This window comes from Condylura cristata, unplaced genomic scaffold, assembly GCF_000260355.1.
Source record: "Condylura cristata isolate star-nosed mole 26May11 unplaced genomic scaffold, ConCri1.0 scaffold00013, whole genome shotgun sequence".
Lineage (NCBI taxonomy): Eukaryota > Metazoa > Chordata > Mammalia > Eulipotyphla > Talpidae > Condylura > Condylura cristata.
In genome coordinates, this window is record NW_004567114.1 from 8,977,399 (window position 1) to 8,991,241 (window position 13,843).

Here is a 13,843-nt window from a genome sequence, read left to right on the forward strand (position 1 = left end):
TTTTTTTTTAATATTTATTTATTTATGCATACAGAACTGGGGTATAGGCCAGAGGTGCAGAGGGGTGAGAGGACTCAGCAGAGACAGAGTGGGGAGCAGAACAGGCAGATTGTTGAAGTACACTGCTGAGGGGAGCAGTGGGCGGGTCAGGAGAGGTCTGCTGTGCCACGTGGGTCACGGCCAGCCTGTGGACTGAACTCACGAAGAAGCGGCTGTGGCCAGCTTGAAGTGCTGTGCTTTTATGTCATTGCGCCACCAGGGAGAGCCCAGATTATTTTGAAAATTTTATGTTTTCTCTGTGAATTATAATATACCTCTTGAATTACCACAGTACTTCAGATTAATACCGACTTGATTTCAGTAAGATAACTGCTTTCATATAACTGCATTTCCTTTCCTGTGTGTCATTCATGTCTCCATATATTATAAACATGATGAAGCATTATAATATTCACATATACAATCTTATTTTTTATGGAAATTAAAATAACTAAGATTTAAATATTAAAATATATTTATGCAACATTTTATATTTGGCCACGTTTTTGCATTTCTAGTATTCATGCAAACTTATTTCTGTTGATTTAAAATACCCCTGTTGTCAATTTCTTGTCATTTTAAAGGAGTCCCTTTAAATTTTGTACAATGTGTGTCTACTAGCTGTGAATTTTTTCCCTTTTTGTTTATCTGGAGATGTCCTTAATTTGCCTTGATTTTGTTTTATACTATGTAGAATTTTTGGTGATTTTTTTCCCCTTTCAGCATTTTGAGGGCATCTTCCCCATGTTTGATGAGAAGGCATTGTTGTTGTCAATATTTCTTTTCTTTGTCTTTCAACGCCTCTATAATTATGTCTCTGCTTTTCTTCAGTCTTTTTCTTGCTCTTCTTTGGATTGGATAGTTGTTATTCACTTTATTAGTTCAATGAATTTTCTGCCAACTCCTAGATGCTGTTGAGTTCATTTAGAGAATTTTTAATTTTAATTATCCTTTTAGTGCTATAAATCTCCATCTATCTGATTCTATAATTTTGTATTTTGCTACTGAGATTTCCCATATGTTGAGTCATCGTCATCTTATTTTCTTTTAATTTCGACTACATTTTTGTTATATCTTAGTCATATTGACAGACACTTCTTTGATGTCTTGACTGCATCTGACAGGTAGAGCTGCTCAGTGACTTTATGTTGACTGCTCTTGGTGCTGAGCTTGGCTCATGGCTCCCCACTTCGTCCCATGTCTGAGCACATGAGAACAAGACCAAGTTTACAGTTTTTTGTCTCTTCAGTAATCATAATGATGGTGGTGTTATCAGTATTGCTATTCTTACATTTTTTGTAACAGAGTTACAAAATAGAATTAATAAAATTAGAACATTTCTAAAGGACCCCCCGTGTCCTTGAGAATCAGGATTCTTGATAAGAGAAAGGAAAAATAGACTAAAATAGAAGCAATCCAGGAAAACCTCTGTGGCCCTAAATTTGAGTGATTTAACAGAAAATGCCGATGTGACGTCAGCAATGTGTGTCCGTGTATGGGTGTGTGTGTGGTGTACACACTTGTGTACGTGCCTAGGGAGTGTGCGCACAGGTGCGTGTGTGCAGATGAGGGGGAGCGAGGAGAGGTCAGTGACTGATCCAGCAGCAAGGAGCATCCCTAGTGCTTAGTGCAAGCTCTAAGTACTTTTCAAGAAAAGAAACCTCATACAGGTCTGGGTAGAAAATAAAAAAGATGAGCCTGAAACTGTTGGGCATGGGGAGGATGTCCTGGATAAATTCCCTGTAGCAAAACATCTTCCTGTACCAGACAGCAAGAAAACTATAGAAACCACCCAAGATTTCTAGTTCCATATTAAAAGAAGTGAGACCAGATTTGGGACAATTTGAATTTCAGGAAGGATAAAAATTGCAAAAGACTCGTCAAACACATTTAAATTCATGAGTTCTAATTCAGTATCTAACAAAGTAAAGAAAAAGAACCAGCCGTTTATTCTACCTTTACTAGCTGAACCAGGAGATCCCGATGTTAGATGAAAGGAAATACCTCCTTGTAAGTTTACTTTTGCTAATCAACAAAAATGCAGTGAGGGAATTGGAATAGCCCCATCTCTAAGGTCCTGGTGAATTCACGTCACCATTGAGCCTCAAGGGAACTGACAAAAATAAAAGCCACTGTCACACAGGATAGCAGTGCACCCCACAGCCAGAGCTACCCAGCTGCCAAGTCCGAGCTGGTCAGGAGAGCAGAGGGCCACTGCTCCCCTCAGCAGTGTACCTGGTCAGTCGACCTGTTCTGCTCCTCACTCTGTCTCTGGTGAAGCCTCTCACTGCCCCTGCACCTCTGGGCTGTACCTCAGTGCTGTATGCATAAATAAATAAATCTTTAAAAAGTAATAAATCTTTTAACAAAAAAAAGCTTTTTTTAAAAAAATCCAAAAACATACGGACCATGACAGAGCATTTTTCCAGACGGAGCATTGCATGAGTCAGGCAATTCCGAACCTTGACCAGGTAAGTGAGGAAAAGAAAGAGGTAGAAAGGGAGCCGGTAGGTTGAGATTTTAAAGATACATCCAGAAAGGGAAAAAGAGTGGGCAAGACTCAGCCACATTATATGTACATTTTATAGAACAAAAAAAAACGGTTCAAAAAGAATGGGGTGAAACAGTGAAGGAACTGTGCCCAGCAGGGGGCAGAGGAGGGCCCCCTCCCTGGGACTCGGGAGCCAGATTCAAATCCTGCCTCAGGCCCCACCCCCAGCTGCTGAGCAAGGTTCCTCCTTCTCCCTGGGACCCTTTCCTGCCCTGCCATTTAGGGTCCTGCCAGCCTCACGGGGTTGGTGGGAGAACCATCTGGAGCACTGGGTTGGGGAATGGCATGAAACCCGTAGCGTCACCTTGGAAGAAGAAGCTGCTGACGTGGCCGAGCAGACGCTCGGGATTCCTCCCAGCGCCCTGGCAGCAGCAGGGGCTTATTCTGAATAAGGGGCAAGCAGAGGCTTATTCTGAAGCTGCAGTTTCTGTCCTGAAGAGCAGAAAGCCTTCGGGGGCCTTTCTTGATGAGCAAGTGGAGATAATTTTTTTTTTAAATTTTATAATAGTTTATTCTTAGGTATTTTTGTGCTTTTTTCCATCTCAGTTGCCATTCCCTTTGGTTTCCCATCATGGAGATAATTTTTAATTATTGTGTCAGTGGTTTATTAGTAACTGCCAACTTAGAGGGACTTGAAACTATTCTCCTGAGCAAATAAATACTCTCCCCACGCCACGCTGGCCCCCAGTATGCTCCCTAGCAAAGCTCTTCTCCCATGGCGTGCAAAGCCGACTTGAGCCCAGCCCCCGAGGGGTGCGTGTGGACTCTGGCTGGGGTGGACCGCGTGAGTGAAGGCCTGTGAGGAGCGGGAAGCTCCGAAGCCCTGCAGCAACCTGCAGAGCCCGACGTTCCACTCTTCTGTGACGCCACCTCCCTTCGGTGTCCCGTGGAAGCTGAGAGCTTCCCTTCCTCACTTTGCCGGCGCCGAGCATCCGTTTCCTTCCTCAGAGCCAGTCACGTGCAGGAGTGATACCTGGTCTGGCCCTCCCGCTCTAGTCAGGAGCCGGCTGCTCTTGCCTCCATGATGCCTGCGCGGGGTGTTAGCGTCCAGGTTCTTTGCAGCCTTCTGCAAGACCGGGGTCATCTTCAGCTCTTCTGGACCCCGGAGCCCCACGGGGCCTGTGTTCACATACCGGCTCTTGTGGCTCGGGCTGCATGCTAGTCTCGGGCATGTTACATAATTTCTCTGACTCTGTTCCCTCGTCGCTAAAACTATAGAAGGTGCTTGATAAATACTTGTTAGTTGAGAAGAAGTTTTGACATAGAGTATGATAAAAAAAAAAAAAAACCCACCGATGATTTTGCGTTATTTCCTGATAGAATAAAGACACACAAACATGCCAGTCACTACTTTTGACTTTTACCCAATTCAGTGTTTATATGTGGAATGGAGGCCAGATGGTAGGTGGTGGGAGGTAGCGGATGATGGGGAACAGGAGGACTGGCGTGTTTGAGTGCGGGGCCAGGAGCCCCGTAGGTATGTTATTCAGGCGTTGGAGGCAATAGCCCCACTTCACAGGTGAGGAAACAGGCACGAGAGGCCGAGCCCTTGGCCCAAGTTGGTTCCCTGCCCGGCACTGGCCCACCCCCTGCCCTGTCCTGAGGCCTATGTCTGCTCTCCTCCCCCTTCTGCCCTTGATTGCCCGCAGACTTCACTCTGTTTTTCTTGTATATCCCCAAGTCATTGGCCTTAACCAGGCTCAGCAGGTGGGGCTCACGAGGCTGTGTGAGAACACCACCAGCACCTTCCACCAAGCAGTGCAGATTTGTTTCCCCAAGAAAAAAGTGGGAGGCTTTAATTTACCCATTGAACGGCAAAGCACCTCCTTTCTCTTGAGTGTCTCTGGACTGCTTTTGAATTGGATCGCAGGCTGGGGTCCGCCCAGCCCACCCAGCCCCCTCGTTCGCTCAGTCTGCTCCCCCAGCCCCCACCACCACTCCTACTCCCCCCGGGCTCCCAGTAACCGCTCTACATTTCAAGGTCTTTTTAAATCTTTCAACTGAGTCTTTTGAATTTTTTTTCTCATTTGTCAAAGCTTTTGATGTCTTATGCCCAGGGCGGTTTGGGACAGGCAGTTCTCCTGTTCCTGCTACTTGAAGTGAAGTTGCCCTTTTCAACCCACACGCTTGGGCACACTTCGGGCTGCCTCCCTCTGCGGCCTGTCTCTCCATCACCACCCGGCTGACCAGTGAACAGGGTGGCCAGGAACCTTCCCGAGGAACTCTGGCACAGAGCTGGCTCATGCTGAAGGCATGTGGTGAGCCGAACACTTCTGCCTGGGTTGTCTTCTACATTACTGTGGCTTTTATCATGGTGATTCCATTGGCCTCATGTGCGTTTGTGTTTTGTGTAACTGCGTCGCTCTTCTGAAGCAGATCATCTGCCCCAGCAACTCCTGCTCCCTTCCTGCTAAGTGTGGGTGGTTCTGGAGCCAGCAACGTCCTTGTTCCTTGTGAAGTAAACTGTGTTGGTGCCGAACTCATCTCTGGTCACCTGTGTTTTACACCTTCACAATACATTAGTGGCTCAGTTACCCAAACCACCAGTTAGGGCCACTAACCCACCTTTCCTGGCTCAGCCACCTCCCTTCCCACTGCTGTGCCTGGGCTGGCCCTTGATTGATCCAGAACTGTCTCCAAGTGTCAGGGTTATCGCCTGAGAGAGCACAGAATGCTCTTGTCAACACCCTCAGTTTCTCTGCTCTCCTGTAGCCTCCATGGGGACTCCTGCCCACGCCCCAGCACCTGAGGAGATGCCCACTTTTCCGGGACTGTGACCTCAGCGTTCCAGGGCAAGAGCTCTGTGCTGTCCGCTCAGCCATCGGTTGTGGCCTTTGGTCATTGCGGGCACTGGAGGCTCTCGAGAAATATGAAAATGAACAATTGAATCAGATCAGTGATCGCCCTCTTCAAAATTAAATGACTCCAAAGAAGTAAAACAGATTTTCAAGTGCTATAAATTGACTGGAGGGTAGATTCCTGAACTCCAAAACTGTTTTGCACAATGGTAGTTTTGAGGATAATTTTCGTCATAACGGCAAAAACTTACAAAGCACCAACTACATGTATTAACTCACTCAGTTCTTACAGCCAGTTTCTGGGTACAGTTACACCTGTTCACAGGTGAGTGCACTGAGGCGCAGGCGTGGCCCATGGCCAGCCCCTGGTGAGTGTGAGCGTGGGGGAGGCCCCCCGTTGGCTCCTGGGGCTGCGTGCGCCCACGTTTCCTCCTCAGGCGGTAAACAATGGGCCCAGTGGGTGCGCTGAAGAGCAGCCCTTGGAGGTTGACAAGGTCTGGCTTGTTGGTTAAAGGGACTGTTTGGCCCCGAGTGTTAAACTGAGCCTGGGTCCAAGCCCACTGTCGCGTCCCTGTGCCTCCTTCCCGGTACGCGGTAGGCACCCCACATCTAGTTTTTGAGTGAAGATTGGTATCTTTTGACTCTCTCAAAGGTCGACTGGAAGGACACCGGCCAGCCAGCCTGCCCAGTCCTTGTTTCCTAGAGGCCGGGGCCCGGGCGCGTGGGCAGGAGAGGCTGTGGGCACGTCTTCTGCGCGTCCCTGGTAGCGCCCACGTCAGCTGCAGGCTGCCAGCCGGCCACGCCGAGGCGCCACTCTCCCGACTCCTGGAGGCCCCGTCACTTGCGTCCCTGCCCTGCTCTGTGCCCAGTGCCCACCGGCCTGCTGCTTGCTGGCCGGCCGGCTGACTGCAGCGCCTCAGTCACTCTGCTTTGTCACGGGGAAGCCCGAGTCGCCGAGGTAGTCCAGAAAACGTTGTTAAGCCTGGTACAGCTCTCCTTAGGTTGAAATGAGACTTACGGAAGCTTCGCCGGCCTGTTTGCCTCCCCGCGCGGGTGCCTGTCTCGCCCGCCGTCGCTCTAGCCAGGACGCAGCTGGCTCCTCTGTTATCAGACAGTCCTTTGCTAACGAGGCCAAGGTTGTGGGTTTGAGCCCTGGCCCCCGAGTCCAGCGAGCCATCTGTCTTTGCAAAGCCCTGTCACCCAATAGCAGGCAGGAGTGCGGAGGGAAACGCTGGAGCCGGTGATGGGCAAGCAGCGCCCTGACGGCCACGTGTCCTGGCCTGTGAGGGCCCCTCTCTCCTGCCCTCTTCCAAATCTGGATATTTGGTTTTGATGTCAGACATTTTCTTTTTTTTAAAGATTTATTTATGCATACAGAACTGGGGTACAGTTCTCCTGCCAGAGGTGCAGGGGAGATTAGAGGAGTCACCGGAGACAGAGTGGGGAGGAGAACAGGCAGATTGATGAAGTACACTGCTGAGGGGAGCAGCAGGCAAGACAAGAAACAGGAGAGGTCTGCTGCGCCCTGTGGGTCACTCCCTGGCCGGGGATGGAACTTGGGCTGAAGCGGCTGTGGCTGGCCTCGTAATGTTGCGTCTTAACCCACTGCACCACCAGGAGGGCCCTCTGTTGCAGACTTTTTCAAGACATGATACTATAGGCCCTAAGGAAGAGGTAGCGGTTCCCAAGCCTGAGAACTAAGAGAAATTGACCTCGAGCTGCGTGGACGTTTCTGGTTTTCCAGGGCTTTAAGGTTGGCGGTGCCCAGGGTTCTGAGGGGCGTGTCTCCTGATGAGAAAGCTCTGGTGGTGGCTGCCCCCTTTGTAGCTGAGAAAACGTTCCCAGCAAGGAGAGGGAGAGGAATCTCAGAGCCTCAGATGGTGCTTGAGCTTTTCTTCCTTTCGAGGCGAGAACACGCTTTCCTGTCTTGTGGGCACTGGCTGGCTTGTGAGGCAGTTTGGGCAAAAGAGTCAGGCACCCGGGCTTTGTTCTTGACACAGTCACGGTTGGTTGGCAAACACACAAAAATGCAAACAAAAATCAATGTGTTGCTCACATATCTGTGCTGGGAGCCCCTGGAACCAGCACCCGGGTCTCTTTTCCTGGGGAACCTCAGACGAGGCTCCCAAGGGTGGCCTTTGGCCTGGGCCGGTAGGATGACCAGAGATCCTTTGGGCCCTTTAGACAGAGAGAGGAGCATGTATCGGGGCACCTGGGCAGGGAAGTTTTCCCGAAATGTCTGGAAGTTTAAGCCTCAAAATCCTCGTTAATCCACACCACTCTCCTGAGGATGTTTCCGGTGACCCGGCATGTCCAGGCGCATCTGCTCCCCCTGCCCCGTGTGCGGGACCACTGGAGGTGCATCCTATATAGCACTTGCTGTGGCTGGTGAGCGTGGTGAGGAGGAGGGGGACAGGAAGGCGGGAAATGTAGCTCCATCGGCCACCGTCCCATAGTGCCTCTGACTTTCACATGACTGTGCCCTGTATGCTGGGCTTGGTTTGAGGGTCTTGGGATGGGTCAGTGAGCAAAATACAGATAGCAGTTCTCAGGGAGGGGGGTGAAGCCCTCTCAGCAACCTGGGGCAGGTCGTGACCTCAGGGGTGAGTCTGGAACCCGACACCTCAAAAGTCGATGAAATTACCTACTGCTTAGTCATTTAAGAAGTGCTAGTTGGTAAGGAAAAACGCAGAAAAAGTGAATTTCTTAGCTTGAAAAGACTATTGTGTTGACTTATTCTGAAATTGAGCTTTAGTTCTAAAGTTCTCAACTACAGAGAAGAAAAAAAACATAGCTGGGGAACTTGATGTCCAATATAAGAAAGGATTTTATTCGCATCACAACTTTTGAGTTTTCATGACAGGGACAGTCGAGGCTGAATTAAGTGTGTTGGAGGCCAAACTCTGAGGTCAGAAGATAATTTGGAAGAACAAGGTAAGGGGGAGAATTGTGTTTTCCCACTCTACTCCCCTCTAAATGAAAAGAGAAATAACCAAAAGCAACATCATGAGCTGGGCTTTGCAGTAACCACCCTTCTTGACGTGATGCGGTTCTCAGTCTCCAGTATTTCCTACCCTGGGTTTTCCATTTTGGTCTTGATTTTGGAGCTCTGCATTCTTTCCCATGCAGCCCCCTTGGCTTGACAGCCCAGAGCCACAGGGGGCACAGGAGAGGGCTGAGGATGTCGTTCAGAGGCATGGGCACCCTCCCTGCGGCCTCAGGAAGCCAAACTTTCCCACTGCTCTGAGAGCCCGCAGACCTGGAGGAGGAGGGGCGGGCAGAGAGGAGGAAATCAGACAGAAAAGGAAGCAGGGCGAAACGGGAAGTGGTCCCGTGAAAAAGTGGGTAGACGTTCCTGCCAGGGACAGAGCACAAGGCTGCCTGGGCATGAACAAGAGCAAGGCTGTGGGCCCTGGCCTGCGCGGCCCCTCCTGGGTTAGAGATGGACAGTGACGTGGGCAGGGGAGAGCTTGCCAGGCTGCAGGGGGCTCCCAGTCCCCGCGTCCTTGGCCATAGCTGAGCTGGTGGCACCGTTCCACTGGAGGGAAAGGCACCCGCTCAGCTGGCTGAAGCAAGGTGCAGGAGATGAACCCCAAGTCCCGACAGCTTGCCCACTGCTCAGAGGCTGGCAAGGACAGTCGTTTTGAGATTAATGCGCCATAATGAATTCTGACGTCATTGCATTCGTGGTCAAGGGTGTTGAATTAAATGACTTCATGTCGAGGGTCTGTGAAAACTCAAACTCAAGAGAAATTTCTTGCCTCTCTTTGCTTTGAAGTAGAATTTAAAGCAAGATTTCATTATGGATATGAATTGATCACAACAGTTTAAGAAATGACTAATAGTTTAGAGACCTAAAAGCAAGCCTATGGATTTTATTTCCCTGAAACTGGGGTGCATCATAGCATTTAGAGTATGGCTCTCACAAGTTAATTTCCTTTTTGTCTTTCTATCATGATTGCCCATTTAGTTTAAAAAATGGGGTTTTTTCTGTTGTCCTGGCAACAGTAGACATGATTGGTAGAATCAAACTATGTGTCTGAAAAAAATATGAATGGTATAGTAGATGCTGGGAATTTTATGTTTTGCATCCGGGATACTTTTTCCTCTTCTGCCACTGGAGGTGTGCGGCCTTCGGCTGCCACTCTTCTGGCTGTCTGGCTGACCTGCTTGGACAGGGGCTCTTGCTTGTCCTCCACGGAGCCCCAGGCCCGTGAGACCTTCCGTGGCCACTGTGGGTCCTTTGCCAGCACGATTCTTCCCAGTTCTGAGGAGAATTTGATTCTTAATCCTGTGCTCCTCCCAGAAATAAACTGAACACGATTTGAGAACAACTTACATTTGCTTCAAAGGCGTGTTGGTCCTTTGGGAATGAGCAGGTCGCAGCTGGTCTTGCCTCCTCGCCCGCGGGAGATTCCCCCGACCTCCACCAGAGGGCCCCGGTCCTGCGCCGGAGAAGCCACCTGGGCTTCCGGGGGAGCTGATTTCTCACCAGGCAGCGAGGCGGCATGGCCCCCAGACTCCCGACCACTCGCTGGGCGCTCTAGATTTTCTTTCCAGTTCTGACCTAGTGCTCATTAGCTGTGATCACTGGCACGCATAAAATTCGTTTTTTATATGCTCACATGGATATTAAGTGCTTTGCGTGTTCATGATATAAACCATAGACCCGGGCTCTTGTATTCCCATTTTGTTCTTTTAGAATTGCACTTCAGTTTTAGAACTCACCTTCCTTTTGCCCAGGAAGGTGCTAGAGTACAGAAGCCCCCGGGTTACTCCCATAGGGGCTGGGACCTGCCATGTCACAGCAACTTGTTGACAGCTGGAGAAGTCAGTGCATCCGAGGCTGGGGGGCACAGGAGACACCCTGCGAGGTCGAGTCCCATCTCGCAGCGTCCCCCGAGTTGCATCACTGACGTCTGACCCCTCCTGTGCCAGCCAGACAGGGGGCCCTGGTAAAGCTGAGACGCCAGCCGGGTTGCCTCAGTCCCGCCCTCACTTCATATAGTTCAGATGCTCTTCCTTTTGCACAGTGTAGGGGCTTCATCTGTGGCTCTGGGAGAAATTTAGCCACCCTACCCACACTCATCTCTCTTTCACCTGGAGCAATTTCCTTTTCCTCGTGACACTTCCATCCAAGGCACACAGATTTTGAGCCTGCGCACAGGCCCACGTTTGCATTGGCAGGGAGCGTGTCCTGGGGCCCAGCAGCTAGTTCCTGATCATGTCTCTGCTAGATTTCCTTGGGCACTGCTTGCAATCCTTTTCTTTTAGTGCCACCATAAAGCCGCGGATCTGGTCTCATCTGGTGTGTGTGGGTGAGGAAGATGGGCGTGTTTATGCACCGCGCTGATAAGCCATTAGCTTGAAGCTCTGGGGCTGTGCCTGTGAATGAGAGTTCTGGGATGGCAGTAGATATAAGATACGAATTAATGGTCCTTGTGAGTGCTCGTAACAGATAGAAACCGCAGTCACTTTGATTAATACCTTTGCTTGATTTAAAATGTCATCCGAGAAGAGAGCCAAATACCTCGAGCATCTGCCACCACCTGGGGGCTGGCTGGCAGGCCTGCGCCGGCTGACCCACACGGAGGCCCTTTGGAAACATGAGCTGTGTTCTAATGAGCAGGTTATAAATATCACTGAGTTATGTCATAGGCGGTGGCCATGCTTAGCATGCGGGAGCTGGCTGGGAAGTCTCCGGGCTGCACAGGCAGACCCCGACTCGGAGGGGGAACATCGAACAGGGCCTGGCTACACTGACCAGGATATTAGTGGAGTTATTTGTCCCTTAACGAAATGTGTCACCAGACTTGTCTCTGGGAGGTGGGCCAGTGAGATGAGTTGTGTTCTAATCCCAGCCCGGCAGCCTCGGGTTCTGGCCAGTATACACTCACTCTCGCGGGGGCCTGGACCTGTGTCAGAGCAGGGCTGGGCTGGGTGGCTGTGGGTGGGCTTCCTGGGCCGTGCTGTATGCTCTCTGAGGTGCACAGTGGTGGCTTCATGGAGCGCCTCCTTTTCCATTCCTCTCACCCTCATCTTGCCCATAAAAATCCCTGCTTTTATGCACACTGCAAGTGCCATGTGGGTTTGCCTTGTTCGAGCTCTCTTCTGTCCTCTCCCCCTTTTCAATGGAAAGAGAAGATTTCAGTGCATTCATGGAGCAGGAAAACTCAGGGGCATTGGCAGCTTGAAGACAGATCCTTAAATAATAGCTTGCTTTGATTTTTTTTCCGCCTCAAAACTAATTTTCAGATTTTTATTTTCTTGAGAAGTTTTGATTGTGGAGCATAAAGCATGTAAAAGCATCAACTCTAGGTCAGGCTCATTTCCAACAAGAACAAAGATGGACAGATTTGTGCAGAATAAGAGTTTGCTTAAAATCTACCCAGCAGCTTTCATGTAAACTAAATGCATTGAAATATGTGTATAAAATATTTAATATTAATACCCACCAGATGGAAAGCCTATCAAATTCTGTCTGCTTACAGGAACTTAACAAGAGGAGTCGGGAGATTCAGAGAGATCCTCAGAGCCGTAGAAACGAGAACCACTCAAAACCTGCGGATGGTAAGTAGACGGACGACTCAACTGAGGCCACAGAGCCTGTGTTTTCTCTCTCATGTAGATAAGTAGATACACACTTTACTGAAGTGTAATTTACATGCCCAACAGTTCACCCATGTTAAGCCAATGATTTGCAGCACAGTCACAGAATCATTCAGCAAGTACTAATATTCAATTTCAGAATGCTGGCAGCATCCCAAAAGAAGCCCCATACCATTAACAGTCCATCACTTCCCCCGGCCTCTCATTACCACTAATTTGCTTTCTTATTCTATGGATTTGCCTGTTTGGAACACTTCCTCTCACTGGAACCCTAGAATATGTGGTGGTTTTGGAACTGGCTTCTTCCAGTCAGCATCCTGTGTCAAGGTTCATCCAAGTAGTGTCAGTGTCTTACCTTCATTCCTTTTTATTACCAAATAACATTTCATCGTGTACCTATATGCATCTTTTGTGTCCATTCATCCCTTGATGGGTGACATTTGGATGGTTTTCACATGTTTTCTGCTATGAATAATGTTGTGAAAATCCTTATTTCAAGTTTTTATGTGTACATACCATTTTTCTTGGGCCTATCCCCAGGAGTAGAATTGCAGGGTTATATGGTAATGCAACCTTGAGCTCTTTGAGGAGTTTTCAGACTGTTCTAGACTGTGTTCCAAAGCAGCTGCACAGTTTTACAATGTTTGCAATGTTTGTATGTATGTATATATGTGTATACCTATACATCTGTGTATGTATATATGTATGTTTATGTGTGTGTCTGTATCATTGTAGTGATGGGAGTTCCGGTTTCTCCACAACAGTACTTGTTAGTGTCTGTCTTTTTTTTTGAAGATTTTTTATTTATTTATGCATACAGAACTAGGGTACAGGCCAGAAGTGGATTTACCAGAAACAGAGGGGGGAGCAGAACAGGCAGATTGACAAAGTACAGTGCTGAGGGGAGCAGCGGGCAAGACAAGAGAGGTCCGTCCTGCCACGTGGGTCACCTTCAGGATGGGGATCAAACTCGCACTGAGGCAGCCACGGCTTGGCTTAGCTTTGCATGCAGCGCTCCAACCTGCTGTGCCACCAGGGAGGGCCAGTGTCTGTCTTTTTAATTAGAGCCATCCTGCTGAATGTGAAATGCTGTCTCGTGTTTTTGTTGATGCTGAGCCTCTTTGCATGTGCTTCCTGGTAGGTAGTGCTTCCTCTTACAGTGGTAGACCAGAAGTCCTCCCAGATGCCAGTGTGTGAAGGGGTCAGTGTTCATACTAAAACCTAGTAGAACAGAACAGACCCTACTCTGAGGAGCACCTAGTTGCTTGACTTATACTGCTATTATATAGTAAAGATTAGAAGTGAGAAATACAGAAGCTGGTAGATGAACTGGTTGATCGCAACTTGGTTCCCCTGTTGACTTCAATTCCCTCTTGCCTTTTAATTCTTTTCACTTTCCTGTTCGGGGGTGATGGTGATAGTTCATTAATTAAATCTTGGTAGCTCATCCTTTACAATCATAGTCATTGAGTGTTTGCATGCAAGCCTGGTGCGTAGAGCTAAGCAAATCCCCCAGTCATAGCTACTGTACAAGCCCTGTGTAAGATCGTAGTTTCTCTTGTCTTTTGTTCTCTGAGCTGGCCTCCCTGTCCTCATGGTTCCTTGAAAGGTATGAGAGAGGCTTTGGTTGGGCAGGGCTGAGGCTGCAGCTATGGGATATGCCTTTGTTTTTGTGTGTCCAGGATTTTAGGGTGCAGCCATAGAAGTCACAGGGCCATGCGGCTGAACTGTAGACTTTCCCAGAATTATGGGGGTGAGACAAGATGAGCAGCTTCACCGACATACACACCACAACCACCACCCACCTCTGCCACCACCAGGAACTCACTTGGACTTCAGTATTGAT

General features: G+C 49.0%; 1 protein-coding gene across 1 annotated transcript in view; it reads left to right on the forward strand.

Annotated features, from left to right (window-relative positions):
- TTC7B (tetratricopeptide repeat domain 7B) overlaps positions 1-13,843 on the forward strand; it is a 187,699-nt gene that overhangs the window by 51,543 nt on the left and 122,313 nt on the right. Inside the window, exon 5 of the mRNA XM_012724635.1 lies at positions 11,880-11,958. Coding sequence (XP_012580089.1) covers positions 11,880-11,958 — 79 coding nt within the window. The remainder of the gene's footprint in view (positions 1-11,879; positions 11,959-13,843) is intronic.